At 43.4% G+C, this 23,747-nt stretch overlaps 1 protein-coding gene and 1 long non-coding RNA gene across 2 annotated transcripts in view; one reads left to right on the forward strand and one right to left on the reverse strand.

Annotated features, from left to right (window-relative positions):
- The first annotated feature begins 2,939 nt into the window (after positions 1 to 2,939).
- Positions 2,940 to 14,777, forward strand: FAM177B (family with sequence similarity 177 member B). The gene is made up of 6 exons (XM_084781379.1): positions 2,940 to 3,014; positions 9,211 to 9,387; positions 9,791 to 9,812; positions 9,984 to 10,050; positions 13,709 to 13,806; positions 14,523 to 14,777. Coding segments are annotated over exons 1-6 (510 nt in total). The 5' UTR covers positions 2,940 to 3,012; the 3' UTR covers positions 14,667 to 14,777.
- A 2,131-nt stretch (positions 14,778 to 16,908) lies between these two features.
- The window catches only part of LOC311599967, a 31,883-nt gene continuing 25,044 nt past the window's right edge, over positions 16,909 to 23,747 (reverse strand). The window contains exon 3 of the long non-coding RNA XR_014780083.1: positions 16,909 to 17,197. This is a non-coding gene — a long non-coding RNA (uncharacterized lncRNA). The remainder of the gene's footprint in view (positions 17,198 to 23,747) is intronic.

Genomic DNA, 23,747 nt, shown 5'->3' on the forward strand with positions numbered 1-23,747 from the left:
GGAATCATCAGTGTGTAGACAATATTTAAGCCACAGAACAAGAGGCAGCCTGATACTGGAAGGCTGGACATGGGATGCTGTCTGCTGCTCACGTTATGTACACGGGAGCATCCTTGATTACCTACAGTCAGGTTTTTAAGACACAAGAAAAGGTCTTCAGAAGAATTGAACATGTTAAAAAAAAACTTGATACATGGAGTATTTGACCTAGAGCCTGGTGTAAAAAGAGAAATACTGTCAGGATGTTAAAAAATGAAACCAAACATTCCAAATTGCTTGGTACTGAGCTGTAAGACAGGCATGGTGAGGAACAAGGTGAATTTTGTAGGGCAGGTTTTCAAGTGCCCATTAGGTGGCAGAAGAACCTTCTCTAAATCAACTGTGAGCTACAAACCCTCCTTTCCTCCACCCTCACTCTCCCTGGGAGCCCTCTGAACTAACCATGTGCATGTGTGGCAAGTGCAGAGCACTGTTGTTATAAAGAACAGAGATTAGTATTTTCTTCAGAGTCAACAGCTATCATAGGCTGTAATATGCAGGGAACACGCTGTCTGGACCAGGCTGTGTGTGTGGTTGGCTTCACTTGGAAAGCGGTGTATTTGGGTGGTCTTAGAGGAATGAGGTCACTACAACCTGACTATTAAACCTTTCACAGTAAAGCTTTTTAGTTTGCAATGAGGCTGAAGGGGGCAATGTTGCCCATTCCAGCCAACTCAGGCGCCAGGGAAGGGCTTCCCTGCAGTGGACTCCCTTTGTAAACTTTGCAAACTCTGTATAGTCTGTAAACTTTGTAAATCCTCAAGACCAGAAAGTGGCCAGCCCCCTCCTCCCAGACCTCTCTGGCATAACAGGGTTCCCAGCTTCTGTAACTGTCACAAAAGTCATCTCTAGCCCTTCATTAGGATCCTTCCCAGGTTATGCTAATTTGAGGTGAACAGTCTGAACAAAAAGCCACCAATGCCCAAACACGAAACCCCACCAATCCTTTAGCTCCCCCAAGCTCAGGACTTGAAATCCCACCAATCTTCACACTGGAAATCTCTAGCCTAGAAAGCTACACCTCACCCCTCTTCCCCTAAAAAAATCCCATTTAAGCCTTGACTGTTGTTTAGTTTCCTGCTGTCCTCTCCGGGAACAGGGGGGCAGCCAACTCTGGATTCAAGTCTCCACGTTCTGAACCTACCCAACAAACCCACTTTTATGAGATTTGCTGCCCCGTGTGACTCTCATCAGAAGAAGCCAAGACACAATGAAAAGAGGGAAAGAAGCGAAGATGTAGACTGAGACTGAGGCTCCTCAGATCCTTAGCTCAGCTGGGGAGACCCTGCCTTTGGGGGCTGCACTGCTGCTTCCTCTGAGAGCTGTGCAGTGACCTGAGCACCCATGTCTCAGGATGCCCTTCCATTGGGATACCTTCCAATCTCAGAGCTGTGTGGTTCCTGGGCACCCAGGTCTCAGGACACACTCTCCATCAGAGCAGGAAGGCCAACAGGCAGGGCTCTGAAGTAAAAAGTAAGGAACCTTCTTAGAACATAATGCACAGAACTTTCCAGAACTGACCTAAAATTTAAGCTTTCTGTAGTTCACCACCTTACTGGTTCCCACAACTCTTTGTTTGAATTTGAAAGTTACTCTTGTCCCACTCTCAGACACACTCACTGGTCCTCACATTTGCCTGCAAGTTGGGATCACCTGGGTAGCTCCACAGAATTCAGGTGCCTGGGTTCCTCCCCCAAGGGCTGGGATCAACCTAAGGGGCCTACAGAGCATGTATTTGGGACTTTTATCATGACCCACGTGACTCTAATATAAAGCTGAGTTTGTGAGGCACCAGGTTTGGTCAATGCTGACCGTGTAAATATAGCACACCTTCCCACCCTGTAAGACAAACACGAGAACTGTTAGCCTTCCCGATTGGACAGAAAGTCATCCTGGTGCATGGGGGCTGGAGAGATGGCTTGATGTTTAAGAGCACAGACTGTTCTTTCAGAGGACCAGGGTTCAATTCCTATCACCCACAATGGCAGCTCACAACTGTCTGTAATAACTGTTCTAGGGGATCTGACACCCTCACATTCATAAATGTAGTCAAAACACCAATGTACATAAAAATAAAAATTAATTAGCTAAAAAAGGAAAGAAAGGCATCCTTGGACTCAGAAGCCCAGGGCTCTGAGGAGAGAAGGCATCCTAATGGAAATGTGTCCTGAGACAGGGGAGCCCAGGAGCCACACAGCCCTGAGAGGAAGCCTCCTCATGAGGCATTGCAGCTCCCAGGGGAGGGTATCCCCAGCTGAGCTGAGCAGCTCAGGAGCCTCAGCCCCACTTTTTAGTCCTTCTTCCGTTCTTCTCTTCATTGCTTCTTGGCTTCTTCCACTGAGAGAATCACACAAGGCATCAAATCTCCTCAAAGAGATCTATTGGGAGAGCCAGGGTGGAAAGGGACAGACCCAGAGTTGACGGCTTCTGCTCTCAGGAGAAGACAGCAGGGAACTGAGCACATGCAGCCTTTATAGAGAATTTCTTAGGGAGTGGATCTTTCTAGGCCAGAGATTTCCAGGCTGAGGATGATGGGATTTCAAGTCCTGAGCTTGGGGGAGCTCAGGGGTTGGTGGGCTTTTGTTCAGACTTTTCACCTCAACTTGGCATAAAAGGGTCCTGTTGAGGGGCTGGAGATGACCTTTGTGGCCGTTACAGAGGCTGGAAACCCTGTTAGGACAGTTAGAGAGATCTGAGGGAGGGGGCCTGTCTACTGGAGCTCCTCGGTCAGGAGCTTGGCCACTTTCTGGCCTTGAGGGTTTACAAAGTTTACAAAGGGAGTTGGTGGCTTCCTTGCTGATTGAGTCAGTAAGAGCAGCCAACAGGAACACTTCCACGTCAGCACACACAGGGACTGGGCGTGGCCTCAGCTGAGTGTGATTAACTGACCATCTGTGGAACAGCTTCTAGCATCAAATGTAATGCAGAGAACCCCAAAGGTAACGAAATACCAAAAGGAAAGAAAAACAGATCATGTGAGTTGGTTTCTGAAAATATTTTTTTTCCTTTGGATTGTCATAGAATGCATTTTGTTTCTGGTGGCATGTATGATATTTACTTGTTCAATACTAGTAGGCTTCATACACTATTGGTCTTAACACATTTAAATGGAGACTTGTCTATTTAGTGCTCAGTGTCATTAGAAACCAAATGATGCTCTCCCTTCCTGTCATTTACCCAAGGCTCTTGTGTAATATGCTGGCACTAAGTCAGGGACAACAGGTGGACCCTTCTGGCCTCCTCAGTGACCCTTGAAGGTGCAGCATCCTGTCACTGGGCCTCAGAAGGTGAATTTAATGCATTTGTCTTCCAGGCATTCTAGAACTCTCACCTTGCCCGTGGCATGAGCTCAGAATTGTGTCTCCAAGAATAATAAAATGACAGGTAGCTTTATACATGAGTATATATGTGAGCACATGTGTATCCACTCATGCTTATGGTGCTGATAAAATATTTTTGAAATTTGAGTTTTCAGCCTTTTTAAAGGGATACTAACAATGATTGACACTGGTTTCTACCACTGATATATTCCTAATACTTTCCTTTTTTTGTATTTTTGTCCATGAGCTGTCCATTTGCTCTCCTCTTGTCTTCATTTGTTTTGTTTGGTTTTTGTTTTCTCGAGAGAGGGTCTCACTAGTAGCCCTGGCTTAGCCTGCCTCTGCCTCCCAAATGCTGGGATTAAAGGCATGAGTCACCATGCTTGGCCTTCTTTTAGGGCGATTGTTTATTTTTCTCCTGTTAGTTGTAAAACTATGCATTCTAATTCCCTTTTTTTCTAGTGATCTTTAAATTTCTCTCATGTGTGCCAAACAACATACCCTATCTAGCCTCTCTGAACCATGCTTAGAAGCTATTAGCTCATGTTTTTTACTGTCTAATACTTAATACTGTTTAACTTTATACTGTCCCCACTGAAACTGTGTTAAATGTTAATATTTTAGCTTTAATTTTACTGTTTTTATTAATATTTATTTCTTGCATATCACTCTTGCTCCTTTTGACATATGATCTTTCAGTGAAGGCAGCAAAAATTATTAACCGTGTTTTCATGGGTCTGAGATTATCACTTCACTCTCTCAATCACTGTTTTTGCTGGTTACTGAATTCCTTTTGACAAGAATGCAATGTCCGGTAGACCTTGTCTCTTTGAAGTTAGCCAGTACTCTAATGGCTACACCGTTATGAGCTATCTTCTCTTTTCTACTGCCCAGTTAGTTATTCTCCATTGGGCTGTAAATATATGCAGCAGTAGTGCTTGCATAGCATCTGTGAGGTTCTTTCTCAGGACTACTACTAAGCAAATGTTTTTCTGGAATTTTCATTGTCTATAATGATTTCATGCCTATTCATCCCCCTCAGGATTCTCTGTTCTCAGATTTGATGGCTGTGTCCTTTTGCCCTCACGGACAATTGATAAACTGCTACCTCTGCCTTTCCCCAATCAGTGCTTCCAAAGCTCTCATTAGGCACCTGCTGTGCTTTCTTACCTATGTTCATATGCCACAACTTTTGTTTTCAGTTAAACATGCACACATTTATTCCATACTCTGGGAGCTTCCTTGGGATTCTTCACCAATTTAAACTTCTATCCAAGCTTTCCTATCTGGATTGTACATTTATAGAATTCCTATCCAGTCTCTTTCCAAGTTGACCTGTTCTGTGGGTGTTACATTTTTCTTTGTCTTTCTGACCACAGCAGACACACACAGACTCCCTTTAACTTTACCATTTGTATTAGTCAGGGTTCTCTACAGTAAAGAACTAATAGAACGGATCTCTCTCTACATAGAAAGGGGATCTATTAGAATGACATATAGGCTGCAGGCTGGCTAATCCAACAATGGCTGGCCACGAAAGAAGGGGCAAGAATCCCATAGTTATTTAGTCCATGAGGCTGGATGTCCTAACTGGTCTTTAGTATATGCTGGAATCCAAAAGAAGTAGGCTGTCATATACCGGTGAAGGAATGGACTCGCAGGCAAGGTGAGGGCAAGCAGGCAAAAGCAAATGCTTCCTTCTTCCATTTCCTTATATAGGCTTCCAGTGGGTGGGGTGGTCTAGGTTAGATCTGGATTAAAAGTGTGTCTTCCAGCTGGGCTGTGGTAGCGCATGCCTTTAGTCCCAGCACTTGGGAGGCAGAGGCAGGTGGATATCTATGAGTTTGAGGCCAGCCTGGTCTATAAAGCAAGTCCAGGACAGCCAGGTCTACACAGAGAAACCCTTTCTCAAAAAAAAAATTCTGTCTTCCTAACTAAAAACTCTAGATTAGAAGTGGATCTTTCTGCTTCAAATTAAGTCCACCATTTTGGGGATTTTTAGTTCCACATGTAGTCAAGTTGACAAACAAGAATAGCTTTCACACTACTTAATTATTATTTTTTTTATTCTTTTGTTTGTTTGGTCTTTTGAGATAGGATTTCTCTGGGTAGCCTGGCTGTCCTAGAACTTGCTCTATAGACCAGGCATCTGCCCCTCCTCCCAAGTGCTGGGATTAAGGGCATGTGCCACCATACCCTGTTTTTTTCTTTCCTTCTTCTCTTTTCTTTCTTTTTATTATTCTTAATTCTTGGATCAGGTCTGTTATAGAACTTGAATATCACCCCAAGACCCGTTTGTTGAAAATGTGGTGCCAAACCAAGGGTGCTATTGAGAAGCAACAGAACCTTTAGGAAGTAGGGCCCAGTGGAAGGAAGTTAGGCCCCTGGCACACACATTAACTTTTCGTACTTCCTCTCTTTTCGCTTCCTGAACATCATGAAACAAGCAGCTTCTTCTCCCTTTGAACCCCTGAATCAAACCAAATCTTTTCTCTTTTTAAGTTGACCATCCTAGATAGTTTGTTACAGTAACAGAAAGCTGACTAACACAGGTGTGGTGCTTTTACATCTGCCATACTTTCCTATGATGGTTTGTTTCTTCATGTGGCTTTGAAGTTTCTACAACAAGTACATCCTCATCAGAGGTCGTTTTTAGCAGAGATTCAGGATGCCCTGTCTTGTTGAAATAAAACTCCAAGGTGGGGCTGTTGTGCATTCAGCAGAGTTCTGGGGTTTACACTGGTTTTAGGTTCCTTGGCTTTGTCTTAGTACATCATACATATAATGACTCTGAACCGGCTGCATATCAATGTGTGGTGCTGGCCTAGGGTCCAGGGTTGTTGTTTCTTTGCTTGTTTTCCAGGAGAACATTTCCAGGATATGGTGAATTACTCTGCTACTTTTACAGGCCATGGGAGAGCTTCTTTGGTTGCTAATCATAGAAACGGCAGTATTTTATTATCTTAGTTTTCGTGTGCTGCTTCACTTTAGCTTCTTGTATTCCTGGCATCCATGACTTGGGCTCTCCTGTCAATGCTGTGTTGGCACTTCAGCCCCAAGGCCTGCGTCTGACTTTGAGACTCCCAGGAGCTGCCTGGGCTTCCATCCCGCTTTGTTTTCTCTCCTGCTTTGTTTTGATTCTGATACCTAAGCCGGCCCCTGCTTGCCTGCCTTTCTTTCTTTTATATTTTCCTGCTCCACTCCCCTCTCTTTCTCCTTGCCCCTTCTTAGTGCAGCTATGATTTAATGGTTTCGTCTGCTAATTTTATCAAGGATTTCTGTATGTTTGGAACAAAAAGGAGAATTATTCCAAATCAGTTATGTCTCCTATATTTGCTCATATGATCTTAAAATATATTAAATATTATTTTTAAAAAATAAGTGTGCTTACAGCTTTGATGCCTGCCACATACACTACTAAGGTAATGATAGATACTTAATAATAACTAGCTTTTATTAAAGACTATTTTCTAAGAATTGTTCTACCTGATGTCTTTATAATGACTATATAAGCTTGGGACTATATCATTCTGTATTATTATTATTATTATATTATTATTATTATTATTATTATTATTATTATTATTATTATTATTATTATTATTATTATTATTATTATTTAGATGAGCATACCTCCACGTGGGTATATTAAGTAATAAGACTTTAAATATAGGTATCCTGGCACCAAATCTTTCCAGTTTTGTTGATGTTGGTTAAATATAGTAAAGTTAGAGGGAGCAAGATGGCTTCATGTGCTTGTGATCAAACCTGATTACCTGAGCTCCATCTCTGGGGCCTACAGCGTGGAGAGCACCAACTTCTTAAAGTTGTCCTCTGACCTGCACACTCAATGTCATAATATATCCCGACCCCACCCTCACCCTACTCCACCTCACCCCCACCCCCAAGCACGCACAAATAAACATTTAAGAAATTAAGTAGTAATGTCAATCTGATTAACTTTTATAAATGTATGCAGATGGGTAACTCCTACAAGATCATGACATCTATAGAAATGTTGCCATCGAAGACGTTCTCTTTGGTCCCTTTGTTGTTACTCTTTCTGCTTCCTAACCCCTACTCCTAGCAAATGCTGAACTGTTCCTAAAGCATCACATACATGGAATTGCCCCATGCAATGACTAGCTTCTCTCACTTAACATAATGCTCTTGAGAGCCATTCACTGTACCGCAAGTGTTAGTTGTTTGTCGCGTTGAATTATTAAGTAGCATTTCATCGACCGGTTAAACCACCTTTTGTTTGCTCATCTCACTAAGCAATGCTTTGACTTGCTTTCAAAGCGATATGAATATTCACATACATATGTTACACTTTTCTTCCTTTCTTTTGGGTAGCTATCAAAGGAAAGAATTATCAGAGTAGGTGGTAACTGTGTGGTTAGTGTTTAAGAAATTGTCACATGGTTTTCTAGTGTTTGTAAAGACTTCATGTGGCTCAGTGATTCAGAGGTTTCAATCTATGGTTGGTCACTTGGGCTCATGGTGGCCCAGCACACCATGGTGGGGACATGTAGCAGAGGAAGCCAGAGACCCTTCAAGGGTGCATCCTACATGACCCTATCACACTCTCCAAGTGGTGGGACATGGGCAAATGGAGCCAGTAAAGGAGGTGGACTACTGCAAACTTTATTCAGAGCATCAATTTACACTCTGAGGCCTAAGAGAAGTCATATGAGTAAAGTGTACAGCTGCAAGGATAGGCTGCACTTGGCGGACAAGCTGCACGTGGCGTATAAACAAGCAACAATAGCCAGTTGTAATGGGCAATCGGAAGTAAACTTACTCCTATCCATTACAGATGGGTGGAGTATGCAAACACAATCCAACGATTCCATGATTTCAGGAAACTGGAGGTCACAAGACTCTTGTTTTCTTGGAGGTTTTTGTTTGTTTCTTTGGTTTTTGTTGTTGTTGTTGTTGTTGTTATTTGTTTTGTTTTGTTTTGTTTTTTAACAAGCACTCAAAATTCTCCTTGCACAACTTCATTCTTGGACCACGATCCAATATGACCCCAGTTCCTTCCACCAGACCCCACCTCCTAAATGTCCTATCATTTTGTTGTGGTATTTCAGGCTGAGGATCACATCTGAAACACCTGGGCCTTTGGGGACTGTTGTGGGTCTAAGCTACAGCACCTCCTCACTGGCAGTCCATGAGTTCTCCAGTTGTTTCACACACTACCCAATACCTGATATCGTTGGTCCTATTAATTCTTACCCATGCTAGTGGGTACATTTGGACATCATATTAGGCTTCAGCATACAGTTAGCTAATGATTAATGGCATGAGCATCTTTCCCTGTGTTTGCCATCTAAGTCATCTTTGGTAGCTTGTTAAAATCTCATGGCCATGTGAGGTCTATCTTTTACATAACTGTTGCATTGTAGTAACTCTTTACATGTTCTGGATGTTGCTTCTTTACTGAAACAGGCTTTGCAAACACTTTCTCTTGCTTGTGCAGAATCTGTGCTTGTTAATGCTCCCTGTGTTGCCTCTCCGATTGGAATGATTGGCAAGCTTTGATGGGCAGTGGCTCCCTCCTACCAGCAGTTGTGGGAGCTGCAGTGATGAAAAGATCTGGCAAACATGCAGGAACCTTTTGTCCAAACATCCAATAACCACATTTTCACTAGTTGACTCTCTTCTGTTCTGATAGAGACTAAACACTCCTCTCAGATGTGAAGAACCAAGATGCATAACATGATTACCTCCAAACTCTGTCTTTTACCTTGATTGAAAACAACTAGAAACCTCCCAGCTATATATAAACCCTGCCCTAGGTGACTTGTCCTAGGGCATCCTGATTTCAACTACCCGGGCGATCCCTTAGGGACGGAGACCATTTCCAGCAGTCAGAATCAGAAATGAGTGGATGTTATAAAGGCACTACTCCTAAAAGGATTATCTACTTTGCCGATGGAGACACCATGGAAGAATACAGCACAGAGGAAGATGAAGAAAGGGAGGAAGAGAACTCAACGTATGACCTGGTAAGCTCATGGCATCGGTAGGAAGATGGTAATAAACGAGAGCTTGGTCTGGATAAGTTATACAGAAATGTGGCTTGATATTATGCTTTTGGTCTCCATGGTTGCTTTCTGGATCACATATAGCCAGCAGACAGCCATTGGTTGATTCGTTTTCTCATTGATAAGAGAGAAAATTAAACATTGCAATACATTTTTAAAAAATCTCCATATAAGAATCTCCAGTCACACCAGGCGTGGTGGCGCATGCCTTTAATCCCAGCACTCGGGAGGCAGAGGCAGGTGGATTGCTGTGAGTTCGAGGCCAGCCTGGTCTACAAAGCAAATCCAGGACAACCAAGAGAAACCCTGTCTCAGAAAAAAAAAAAAAGAATCTCATGTCACTATTCCTGATAGTAATGATTTTTAGAATTTTTATCACAGTTATTTATTGTTGGGGTTGAGAGTACACATGTCATGGTGTGCATGTGGAGGCCAGTGAACAACCTATAGGAGTCAGTTCTTTCCTTCCACCATGTGGGGTCTGGGGACTGAGCTGAGTTTGTCAGGCTTGGTGGAAAGTGCCTTTGCCCACTTGTTATTAAGTACCCTAAGTTGATTTCTCTCTATTTTTCAGTCTAAACTTTCATGGGAATCATACTTCTGGTTTTGGGCAGGTCGAATCGCACGCAATTCAATTTCTAGTAAGTATTGCTAAGGTTTGGGGTTTTTTTCTTTCTGTCCTAAATACATATTAATTGATTCCCCAAGGCAGGTGAGACTTCTGGCTGCTCCCCTCACTTCTCAGGACTCAGAAATGATAGCCTGGTCACTTCTAAGTCCATGTGGTAACTGTCCCAAAGACATGTGAGTTGGAGACCAGCCTGGTTTACAAAGTGAGTCCAGGACAGCCAAGGCTACATAGAAAAACCTTGTCTCAAACAACAACAACAACAACAAAACAAAACAAAAGAGACTTACTTACTGGTCATTGTCATGGCCCCCAAGCCAATCCAACTTTCATAATTTCTTCAGGTCTATACCGTATGTCAGTTTTCTGAGTCACCCTTAGTCCCCGTGCTGTTCCTACCACAGAAACTGAACAGGAATCACAGTTCTAGGCATGTTTACTGGTCTGCACTGTTTACTAAAGATTGAACTGCCTAAAAGCAAAGATGATTAGCACATCTTTTTTTTTTACTTGTCTTGTCTTTTCTTTTCTATTCTATTCTCTTTCTTTCTTTCTTTCTTTTTTTCCCCAAGACAGGGTTTCTCTGTGTAGCCTTGGCTGTCCTGGACTCACTTTGTAGACCAGGCTGGCCTCGAACTCACAGCAATCCGCCTGCCTCTGCCTCCTGAGTGCTGGGATTAAAGGTGTGCGCCACCACCGCCTGGCACACATCTTTTTCTTATCTTGGTCCAAATTTTATTCTTTGGAAGTCCATGCCACCGTTCTAGTTATCACTCTGAGAGCTGCACAAAACCAGCTTTCCTCTTTCATGGGTCAAAGACCTGAACAGCAGAAGCTAACAGTCCACCCTTCCTGCGTTTATTCTCCATCTTGACAGACTTCCAGGTTTGGAAACAGACTGTAGCACGGCACAGTCCTAAGCTCCCCCATCACAGTTGCTCTAATATAAATATGAGCTTTCTTGGCCCCTCCCGGGGACAGAATGATGGCCCGTATGGTTACTTATACGTTCATAGAATCTGAGTTTGTTTTACTTTCATTTGTTTTCTTTTGAACTCAATTGGCAAATGTCTAATGACTCATTTCCTTCTAATGTGCCTGCCTGTGAATGTGATAGTGAGAAAAATTACTTTTTACTTCAGTATTCTGAGAAAATACAAAATGTGACTTTTACAAACTCATCTTTACTCGTCCATTAAAAAGGCATTACTGACTTCCTACTGCATGCCCACACTGAGCTGGACGCCAAAGCACAAAGACAAATGGTGATATTTTCACAGGATTTGATTTTCAATGAGTAATACAGACTAGCAAATATGCCCAGAATTGTAATTTGTGCTCACAGTTTCAGGATAGAAACTCAGGCACTAGAGACAGGGAGACCCTGGGAAACTGACATAAAGAGCAGACCCTAAGCGAGCTGTGGAAGTCTGATTAGCTGAGGCAAGATTGGGGATCACAACAGTGATTATGAGTCTTTACGTTATACTAAACCCTTGCCTGGTGCCATAGTTTGAGCAAGACCCTCGGGCCCAGATCTGCCCATCATAATGTTCTTCTTGTAAGTTTCTAGGATCCTCTGGATCCTTCTATTTCCCCATTCTCCCATGCTTCTCTCACTTAGAGTCCCAATAGGATGTCCTCCCCTCTGACTCACTTTGCTGGTAAGTGAAGACTTTCATGGGATATGCCTCTTGGACTAGTGTCCAGATATAAGTGAGTATATACCATTTGACTCTTTCTGCTTCTGGATTAACTCATTATGATCATTTCTAGTTCAATCCATTTGTCCACAAATTTCGGGAATTCCTTGTTTTTAATAGCTGAGTAGTATTCCATAGTGTAAATGTATCATAGTTTCTTTATCCGATCTTCAACTGATGAACACTTAGGCTGTTTCCATGTTCTGGCTATTATGAATAAGGCTGCTATGAACATGGTTGAGCAAATTTTCTTGTTGTGTGCTGGAGCATCTTCTGGGTATATTCCAAGGAGTGGAATAGCTGGGTCTTGAGGAAGCCCTATTCCCATTTTTCTGAGATAGCACCAGATAGATTTCCAAAGTGGCTGTACTAGTTTGCATTCCCACCAGCAATGAAAGAGTGTTCCTTTCTCCCCACATCCTCGCCAGCATGTGGTGTCGCTTGAATTTTTGATCTTAGCCATTCTGATGGGTGTAAGATGGAATCTCAGAGTTGTTTTGATTTGCATTTCCCTGATGACTAAGGAGGTTGAGCATTTCTTTAAGTATTTCTCAGCCATTTGATATTCCTCTGTTGAGAATCCTCTGTTTAGTTCTGAGCCCCATTTCTCAATTGGGTTATTTGGTTTGGTGGTGTTTAATTTCTTGAGTTCTTTATATAATTTGGATATTAGACCTTTGTCAGATGTAGGGTTGGTGAAGATCTTTTCCCAGTCTGTAGGCTGTCACTTTGTTCTGTTGACAGTGCCTCCTGCCTTACAGAAACTTCTCAGCCTCATGAGGTCCCATTTATTAATTATTGACCTTAAGGCCAGGGCTGTTGGTGTTCTGTTCAGGAAGTTGTCTCCTGTGCCAATGTGTTCCAGGCTCTTCCCCACTTTTTCTTCTAACCAATTTAGTGTCTCTGGTTTTATGTTGAAGTCTTTGATCCACTTGGACTTGAGTTTTGTGCATGGTGACAAATATAGGTCCAATTGCATTTTTTTACATGTGTAGTAAACTTCAAACCCCTACCCAGATCTAGCTAATGGACAGGACTTCTCCACTGTTGAGTGGAGAGTGGGGACTGACTTTCACACAAACTCTGGTGCCCCATTTTTGACCATGGCCTCTTGATAGGGAGGCCTGGTGGCACTCAGAGGAAGGATAGCAGGCTACCAAGAAGAGACTTGATACCCTATGAGCATATACAGGGGGAGGAGGTCCCCTTCAGTAACAGACATAGGGGAGGGGAGAAGGGGGAAAGTGGCGGGGGAGGGAGGAATGGGAGGATACAAGGGATGGGCTAACAATTGAGATGTAATACAAATAAATTAATAAAATATATAAAAAATAAAATGTAAAAAAATATGCATACCTCCAATGATCTTAAATTTCTGTCATATTTTTCAAACATTCTTTATATGTTTCCTCATTTTTAAAACTGCTATTAAAGAAATGTAATCATTTAAAAAAAGTTATACTAAAACCAAGCGAGGGCTGATTCGGTTAGTTGGGCTAAGGCAATGGTGGGGGAGGACAGTACATGTTTTCCACAAAGGCGGAGCGACAGTAATGTGGCACTTCTATTGGGGATCCAAATCAAACCCTGATCATAATATACTGATATGAAAAAAATGGTATCTTCCCATGAGTTCTATGCTTTAGTTAGAAAAGGTTGATGTGATTTGGAAGGAAGCTCCACCATAACTTTAGGTTTCCTGCCTGAGCCCTAGGTCAAATAAAAGATACAAAAGTCTATAGGATGCGAACACACAAGAACAGGCTACACTGGTTCTCATGTGGGCTCTGACTTAAGATGATAAACATTTTCTGAGCATCGTGGGGCATGCCTGTGGTCCTGGCTCTTCCGGAGGCTCATCATGGCATAACGGGCCATCTGCAAACAAGTTTAGACTCTCAGCACCTTGGCTGACAGTACGTTTCAGTCACCGACTCTGTGTCCCCAAGGGCTTGTTTTTCCTTCCAGCTTGTGAGTTCCTCGGTGAAAGATTTGCTACCTTCTTTGGTCTTACGGAACCCAAACACCAGTATGTGCTAAATGAGTATTACAGAGCACAGAATAAGGTAGGTGACATCCTGCTGAGGGTGCAGGGGGTGGTGGTGGTGGGGAGGCTCTGAGACAGGACGCGTGTTTGGCTAGTTAGAGTTCTGCTTCCTGTGAGTGGACACTGGCAGGAGCCACTTAAGGAAGGGAGGGAAGGAGGGAGGGAGGGAGGGAGGGAAGAAGGATGCGTTCATTTATCATCACAGACTGATAGGCTCACCACAGCAGGGAAGGCTTAGTGGCCAGTGGCCCCACAGCAGTGGGAGTGTGAGGAGGTTTACACCTAGGTGAATCAGGAAAGAGAGAAGGAACAGGAAGCTGGCTGATCCTCCAGCAGCCCACTTCCTTCCTCAAGCTATGCCTCTCATCCCCAAATTTCCACTGTCTCCTGAAACGGTACTACCAGCTGGAGATCAAGTATTCAGACGCGTGAGCCTGTAGGGACTATCCAAATGGCCATGGTGTGGGGGAATGCTTCCCATCTGGGAACCAAGCCGTGTGATTGCACTGAGTCCCACGGCCAGGGTGGCTGGCGTCTCCAGAGCCTCTTGTTCGGCAGCACTCCTTAGTATTCACCTCATTCCCACGAAATCAGGATTTCACAAACCGGGCAGGGAAAAGGCTAAGCGCGAAGCCTGACATTGCTTAAAGGGTGAAGCTTCTTACATTTCTACAAGAGGGAGTTCCGAGATACTTGGTTGGTCCCTGAAACTTTTCCCTCTTCCTCTCCAATCAGGACCGTGACAAGGAAAATAAAGAGAGTGGATCAAAGGTCCAGGATGCTGAAGTTCCTAATGAAAAGTGTCACCTGGGAGCTGGTGGCCAAGAGTATGGAGCCATCTCTACCAGAGAAGGCCTGGTGGCAGAGTCCAGATCATGACAGAGAATAGAGGCTACCTCTGCTTTGGCTACTGGTTACCATGGTAACAGTACAATAAGCAATGCCTCTGAGCTTGATCTGGTTCTAACCTCATGAGTGAATTCTCAAGAATTCAAGAGTTATAGGTAACAAAGAAAGTAACTCTAGATACTTTCACAGTATAAACTTTTAATTGTAAGTGCCTACCATGATCCCAGTGGTACATACAATTCTGTTGGGCATTGTCTTCTCACCACAGTGATGTCTTATGGAACTTTGGACTTTGGGTCTGGAGGTTTGGGCTGACTTTTTTTTTTTCTTTTTCTTTTTTTTTATGATGGTGCTAGGGTCCAGTAAAAAAAAAAAATCTAAATTTAATCTATAAATTCCTTTAAATGTATGTGTTTCCATACATCCATCTGAATTGGTTTGGGCTTATTTTGCAATTGGCAACCTTATTGTAATATTACCTCTTAACGAACATTATCAAAGTCTTTGAGAGTTCCATTAGGAAAGCAGTATTTGAGAGCTAGACGAAGTATGTGTCCAAGCTTCCTTCCTGCTGCTGTGACGAGGGCAAAGGCAGCATAGGGGTGAAAGCCCAACTCCAGGGCTCAGTCCATCATGGCAGGAAGGTCACAGCAGCAGGAACCTGTGAGAACTGGTCACAGGAAGTCCTTGGTGAGAGGAGGGCGATGGAGGCATGCATGCCAGGCCTCAGCCAGCTCTCTCCTTTCCATCAACCCAGGAACCAGGCCGTGGAAATGGTGGTGCCCACCTTGAGGGTGGGTCTCCCCACCTTTGTTAGGCCAGTTAAGAGCATCTCTCACAGACATGCCCAGTGGCCAACATAATCTGTAATTCCTCATGGAGACTTCCATCCAAAGTGATTCTAGACTGCAACACTCTAACAACACTGGCCACAACATTTTAAACAGGTTTTTTAAAAAAAAGATTTATTTGAGAACATCAGACAGTTGTAAGCTGTCATGTGGGTTCTGGGAATCAAACTCAGGACTTATGGAAGAGCAGTGCTCTTAACCACTGAGCCATCTCTCCAGTCCCCTTGAACAGATTTTTAAAATTTGTTGTCAATGACTTTTTAAAAGTTGGAAAGAAAGATTGGGAACGTTAAGCTATAGAACCCACCAAGGGCAGGCCTTGGGTTTAGTTCTTTTTCTTTTTTTCTTTTTATCTTTCCTTTTTTTTTAAGGTCTAGTTTAAACTATTTGTTTATTTTTTACTTAAATAATTTATTTAGATTACATCTCAATTGCTATCCCCTCACTTGTATCTTCCAGTTCCCCCCTCCCTCCCTCTTTCATCCTATTCCCCTCCCCTAGGCCTGTGACAGAAGGGGACCTCCTCCCCCACCATATGACCACAGCCTGTAAGGTCTCATCCAGATAACCCGCTTACCCTTCCTCTGAGTGCCACCAGGCCTCCCTACCATGGGGAAGTGGTCAAATAGGGGGCACCAGAGGTCATGTCAGAGTCAGTCTTCACTCTCCACACAACTGTGAAGAGTGTGCTGTCCATTAGCTAGATCTGAATAGGGGGTCTAGGTTTTACTGCATGCATTGTCCTTGGTTGGTACAATAATATGAGCTGACTGTCCTGGGTCCAGATCTGCCAGCCTTGATGGTCTGAGTTCGGTTCTTGACACCACACACACAAAAAACCAAACCAAACAAACAAAAACACCCCAAACCAAAACCAAAATCAAAACAAACCCCAAATCCTGAAAGATCAAACAAGGAAATTCCAGAAGTCCTGAGCTTAGTTTTGCCTCTTTAGTTAGCTAGCTATGTGATTTTAGGGGTCTAAATGTATGATCTCCAACTTTGGAAAATACAAATGGCACTTAAGTCCTTGTGGGTTATTGTTACACAAAATGAGATAATATATGTGAAAACACTTTGAAACTATAAACGTTTGTTGCCCACACATAGTTAATAGCTACTATAGACAGTCACACTGTCCATAGTCACTCCAACCCCTGTGCCTTTGGGCATGGCGTCCCAGCCAGATATAGCCACATGAATGATGTGCTGCTCATCACGGTGCGGATGAACCATGCAGCAGAATCCCGAGACACACAGATATAATGTGATTAAAATAAAGCTCTGAGAGAAGCAGGGAGTTGGAGTTCATTTGGTATGAAATCAAGGACCAAGTGGGAGTGGAGGATGTAGCTAGTTGAATAGACAAGGATTAAGAGCCCTCAGAAACAGGTGGTTCCAGAGTCCTAATGACCGAAGCAATCATTTACTCCCTTTTCAGAGGGATTCCATTGTCAGTGTAGGTGCCTACCCAGATGGCCAGTCCCCAGGTGCTGGCCCGGGCCGTGTGCTTCCCTGACCCTGTGATTCCTCCATGTTGGGATGCTCTCAGGGCCGCCAAAACAGAAGCATGGTGGTGAGTTAGGCACTGCCGATGACTGTCTCCACCGCATGGATTCTGCTCTCTCCTTTTGCTTCTTCCATAGAGTGCACTGTCCCATGGTTATACTTACCTGTGTGGGGGGTGCCGCCCCTGGGTCCCTGCAGAGCCTGCCAAGGGAAACACTTTATTTTGGTGGCACAGAAGATGGTGACGGGTTGGTGAATTAATATGATCTTGGTTTGTTTCAGCTTTGCTGACTCTATGATCCATCAGCCCTGTGTAACTTACTTAACTTCGATCTTCTTATATCTAAAACAGGTTTGCTATGGGAAGAAAATCCAATTTGAACTAGCTTTTATAACAAAATAGGTTTTTAGAAGGATAGTAAGAAATCTCAAGGACTCCAAGGTCAGATAAGTTCTCAACAGTTTCTAAAACAGTCTGTTAAGAAACTACTAAAGCAGGTGTGTCCCCCCCCCCCACATTTGTCCTGCTTGGAGGCACAAGAACACTCTAACATTTTCTAACTCCTCTGATCAGTGACTGGTGTTCTGGACCTCAGTCCCAACTCCAAACATACAGGAAACACTGAATAGCCCTCCTTTGCCCTATGTCAATCCCTAGTTCAGTTCCTGTGACCAAGGAGGTAGAGATGGATTGTAGTAACACGGTTATAAGGCCTTTCAAAGAAGGTGATTCCAGGACAAGGGACTAAAAGTGATCTCAGCAGAGAATGCTGTGAATAGTTTATGTGAAATCGAGGAAAACCACTTAGCCGTAATTAGGCACTAAAGTCACTGTGCTGATCATAATCTTTAATATTTGTGTTGTCCCGAATTGACTGGGAATAGGTTAAAGACCACCTGTGATGCAGTTTTGGTGAGGCCAACACTTGAATGCAGTGCAGGGGGTGTGGCAGCGAGGGGTGGCATTATATAATTCCATCAAAGGCCTGGGGGAATGAAGTGTCCAGGATGGAGAATTTTCTCCTTTCTGCTGCCTTCCTGCTTGAGCTTAAAGCTTGTTTCTTCTTCTGTTCCTGTGCACTCGGTCTGGGGCTTGGGTCACTCGCTGCTCACCCCAGCCCAGTTTCAGCCCTTGGCCTGGGGCTTGGGTCACTGCTTGCCCCACCCTATCCCCTTTTCAGGCTTTTGGACTCAGATTGATTTGTTCTACCACCAAATTTCCTGAATTCTCAGGATGCAGACTGAGATTTCTTGGCTTTTCTTTGATCAAGTAAGCCTTTCCCCATAATAATATCTATTCAATTCCTCGTAATAGCTGCCTACCTACCATCTGTCCATCCCATTGGTTCCATTTCAGTGGAGAAGCTGATTAGACAGTTGAGTGAGAACCCGTCTTTTGTGGGTTTGAAGGGTTTGTCCTCAGTCTGCAGTCTTAGTTCCTTATCTGTCATGCTCTGTTAGTTTAGTTTCAAGGTGAAGCAACTCTGAGGGTTTTATAGCACAGCAGAAGGGGCTGCAACTCACAGTTAGGCATTAGTTACAGAAGCCTCAGGCGTCAGGTCAAAGCGAAAATCTATACTTGATTTACTTGCTCTTTTCTTTTAGAATAAGCTCTAGTGATTTTTTACTTTTCTAATAAAACTATCCACTTACCAAATAAATACTTGTCCATGGTTCTAGGGAGCTAGGCTGTGGAGGTTTGAACAAGGACGGTCCCTATAGAATCACATGGTTTGGTCCCCAGTTGGTAAAACTGTTTGGAAAGGTTTTGGGGGTGCAACCTTGTTGGAGGAGGTGTGTCACTGGGAGCAGGTTTTGAGGTTTTAAAATGCCCACTCCATTCCCAGTCTCCTTCTCCCTCTCCCTCTCTCTCTCCTTCCCCCTTTCCCTCCCCTCCCCACCCCCCCTCTTGGTTGTATCTCAGGATATGCACTCTCAGCGGCTGCTGCTGCCATGCCTTCACTCTGCTGTCATGGACACTGTAAGCCAGCTAAGCACTTTATTTTGTGAGTTTTCTTGGTCATGGTGGTTTGTTGTCGCAGCAAAAAAGAGGCATAAACTAGAATGTGATGCATGGAGAAACCAATTCTGTCCAGCAAACACTATACCCACAGTCTGGCTTTCTTTTCTATGGGAAGAGAGGAGACCGAGCTCCCCTGGGGTCAGTGAGCATTGGCATGTCAGTTGGACTGTGAGGCTGATGTGGTCTCTTTCCCTCTCTCCCCACACCCAGCTGCTGTGCTGTGAGGACACTCGGGCAGCACAGTGGACTCTGGTGAGACTATTTAGGAATTGAGCCCTGGTCATTGCAGTGGGTCTTTCTTGAAGGAGATTTGTGCCTGTAGAAGAGGCCAGAGTTAGCCAATTATGTCTGCCATGTGGATTGTTCCAGATACTGACCATGTTGTCACCTAGAGATTTCTGGCTCCCAGAACTGTGAGGAGTAAATTTCTGGTGTTTATAAGTCTTCTGAACTAATCTAAACTTAAATGACTTTCTGGTTGTTGGTATTTTAGATTATTTATCAGCATATTTTACTGTGTGTAGCACAGGCAAATCAAGGTTAATTTGCTAATGACGGAGACACCTAAACGTTAACCTTCAGAGTAACGCTTCAGAAAGTCTAAGGTGATCAGAGAAGCTCTCTGACGGATGCACACAGACTTCCATCCTTTATCGCCAACATAAATCATTCAAGTGCCTTTCCCTGAATGAGCAGTCCCACCAAGAAGAGCTGAGCTTTTTCATCTTCGCAAGCTGCTTGGTGACGATGCCCTTCAATTATCCCCATAAAAATGTTCTATCCCCTGCCAAATTGCACCACTTCCAACTGTAAGATATAATTACTTCTTATACCAGCAGCAGAGTTAAGTCAGGCATACCTTTAACCATTTTTATCCCCACAAACCTTCATAGAGCTTTGTCACATGCTAGAAAACACGGTAGACAGCTTTTCAAGCAAGAGATGGAAAAGCCATGGAGCTCTTCATGGAAACATCTTGTTGTTTACCTTGAGCAATGAGGGGAAGAGGGTGGTCCCGTTGATCTTGATTATACAGGTGGGCAGTATTTTTATTAGGGAAAATTACATGAAAGGAAGTGGATATTATTTCTCTAGAATAGTTACTTTATGTGTTTTCTTCAAGGCTTCCCATAGGCTAGTAATAGGGACAACATTTTATTGAGAATTGAGTAAATTTCTGTAGAAAACATTGCCTCATATTAAATGTTTATGCTAGCCTTTGGATATAGTGAAGGGAACTTGGCCTCACTGTCCAAGTAAGATGGCATCTTCTGACAGGCATCTTGGCTTCTAAGGATATATTGATATATATTCTTCAAACTGTAAGCAAATTGGCTCCTGAAATTGTATATAGAACTGCTAATGCAAATTTGGTGCAATTGACTGAAACATCTACTTTCCTTATTGGCTGCTATGACAGTTGGTTCATTGAGGCATTTTTGTTCTCGAAATGACCACACTAAGTATCCTAAGGATGGCCTTCAACTCCAGAGCTTTCTGCCTCTGCTTGCCAAGTGCTGGGCCACCATGACCTAGTTCCAAGCTTCATCTTGACAAAGCTCCAGGACCCAGATTTTTTTGGGCAATGATCTAGATCGTACAGACATTCTCTAGATAATGGTTAACATCTACAGTCTGTTGACCCTAAGCAAAAGCAGTTATGTTCTATGTCTTGGACACTCAGTGGAGGCTTTTGGAGAGCCAAACCAATGTTTTGGGGGAGGAAAAACATCTATCTCAAAACTGTAGCATGTAAGTGCACAGGTTGCCAAACTGTCCTCCAAATATTTGTGTGTATGTTCACAGTTAACTTCTGAGCTCAGCCTTAGTCACGAGAGCAGCCTGTTTGCAGTGGGCATCAGTTAATGAAGAGACTCACAACTAGTAAAAGTGCTGAGAACAAGTTACCATTGAGTGCTCAGACCTAAATAGGACAGCCGCAGCATCCCCTGTTTTCAAGGCTCAGAGGACATCATGGAAGAGGAGGTAGAAGCATGCAAAGTCAAAGTCAGGAGAGTGCAGAGGAGTGCTGTGAAATGCTCTCTTCAAGTCAAGACAGCTGGGCGGTGGTGGTGCACACCTTTAATCCCAGTACTCAGGAGGCAGAGGCAGGTGGATTGCTGTGAGTTCAAGGCCACCCTGGTCTACAAAGTGAGTCCAGGACAGCCAAGGATACACAGAAAAACCCTGTCTTGAAAAACAAAACAAAACAAACAAACAAACAAAAGACACGAAAGCCCAGCACGGTGGCTTCCCATCTCAAGAATAGAAGGACAGGACATGGTTATTATACTCCTGAGCTACAGCATGTTAGCATCCTAGCATGGATTGGGGAGGGACACCTAAAAGTCCACCACTATCCAAGGGTTCGTAGAAATAGGTGGCTGCTGTGGTAAGGGGAAGTTGCTTTTCTTCAGGGGTGGACCCTAATTAAACTCCGTGGGTCATAATGAAAATAGGAGGGGGGACTTTTAGGAAAAAGAGGTCCAGAGGGAGATATGGGAGATGGATAAGAAAGGGTAATGGTGTTGAGGAATGATCAGAATGTATGTAAAAAAAAAAAAAAGACAAACTATAGGATGAAACTTTATCTGAGTTCCCAGCCCACTAACCTGCTGTCTAGACTTTAGGCTTGCCAGGCCCGTGAGTACATGAGGCAGTGCCTCCAGATAAATCCCTTTGAGTCTATTTCCCTGGAGAATTCTGATGGATGTAGCTGGCATTCGACAAGCATCAGGAAGTTTCCACTTCCATATTTAGTGAGCTACTACACCAGCCAGTTGGCCTCTTTTCCCATGATGCAACATGCAGAACAGCTCCGTGATCTGCTTCATGTTGTGTCATACAATTTAGATCTTAACAAGCTCACATTCTTTCAGTATTACCCAGAACCCTTTATCTTGGCTCCCTTTGGCTCTCCAAATGACGTCAAAGACACTAATATTTATGAAGAAACACCTAGGTCTGCGTTCACTCTGCTCACAGATCAACTTCAAGCGTGTAGAACTCGGTATGGATTTCCAATTCCCTGTCCAGTTTGCTTTGGGACAATGAGTAGATAAAAGACAGGCCCCAGAGTCCTCAGCAGAGACTACAAGTGAACGCTTGGAATGTGGGAGGGAGAACGTCTTGGAGTGTAAAGGAAATGGCTGGAGAATATTCAGGAGACTTAGATTTTAATTCCAGTTTCTTAGCTTGTATGGCCTGCCCTGAAAAGGGCTAATAAGAACAGGCCTCCTGGGACAGAGTGCCAAAATGGCTCAGTTGAGAGAGCATTAGACTGAAGAACAAGCCTCCTGGGACAGAGTGATGTTAATTGCAATGTTGTGTGAAACATTATTCAAAGCTCTATTCTAACGGAGTGGAATGATTCCAGTGATCTTACTTACTTTAAGTAGGCAATATGTTTTCCTGGGAACGGAAATATGAGGTGTTCCCAATGAATGACTTAGAAGGTTTTGTTTCTCTGGAACGCTTACGTTTTCTTCACGGTTGCCTTCAGGCTGAACAGCTATGTAAGTGAAGGCAAAGTAGTACAGATAACATTCTATTTAGAATGGAATAGATTTGGAGCGGAGAATGTATCTTAAGGTAAATATTCGTCTTACATTGTATTGGGGAATTTTAGTTTCAGGGACAGAGCAAGATGGCCCCCAAGGGCAACATCAGTGATTGTCAGTGTTACCTTGTCCCTGTTGGTGTCCATGACAAATACCTAAAGCAGAACCAGCGAGGCTCTATATTAAAGCTTTCTTATATGTGCTTTTCTGCTTCAATTCCTATTGGGGGTTATTGTGTATGTCAGACTCCAGGAAGCACCAGCTGAAATTTCCAGGTTCTTGTGGCCCAGGAGAAAGAATTGCACCAGGGCCATTTGGTTAGTGACAGACACAGAGACAATTTATCAAGAAAGGGAAAGACACTCTAAGAATGGGAATGGGCTAATGAGCTTGGGAAAGACATGTTCAAAAGCTCTGCATCAACAGACTCATGACTCTTCATAGGTCATTTACAGAGGACCTGCTTTCTCTTGAATATGTATGCAATGGGCCTACCCTTGAGCATATTCTGTTTGTTACACATAGCCCTAGTGGGAAAGGGTTCTCAGTCTTCTTCTGTCAACTTATTTCTTTCACGTGTTCACCTTGCTGTCTCTCTTTTTACATCTCTACTTTCCAGCCACAATATGACTTTTATGAGAAACATAATATGTTCAACTCAGCACCTCCTGTGGTGTTAACTTTAATTTTCAAATTGGCACAACCTAGAATCACCAGGAGAAGAAAGAAGTATCAATGAGAAATTGTCTACTTGGCCCACAGGAGATTGTCCTAACTAAGTTAATTGAAATGGGAAGACCCAGCTCACTCCTTCCTTAGGCAAGGAGGTCCTGAACTATATAACAATGAAGAAGTCAAACTGAATGCAAACAAGTGTGTGTGTGTGTGTGTGTGTGTGTGTGTGTGTGTGTGTGTGTGTGTGTTCATTTCTTTTTGTTCTTGACTGTGGGTGTGATGTACCTAGTTATTTGAAGTCGCTGCCTTGACTTCTATATAATAATAGACTGTAACCCAACATTATAATCTGAAAGAAACCCCTTTCTCCCATAAGTTGCTTCTTATCAGGATATTTTGTCATAGGAACAGAAAAAAAAATAGAATACCTCTTGAAGTGGAAGTTTCTGGTTTCTTTAAAAACTCAGTTTTGTCATGTGATGTTTTTCTGAAC

Source organism: Acomys minous (assembly GCF_964271855.1).
Source record: "Acomys minous genome assembly, chromosome: 1".
Lineage (NCBI taxonomy): Eukaryota > Metazoa > Chordata > Mammalia > Rodentia > Muridae > Acomys > Acomys minous.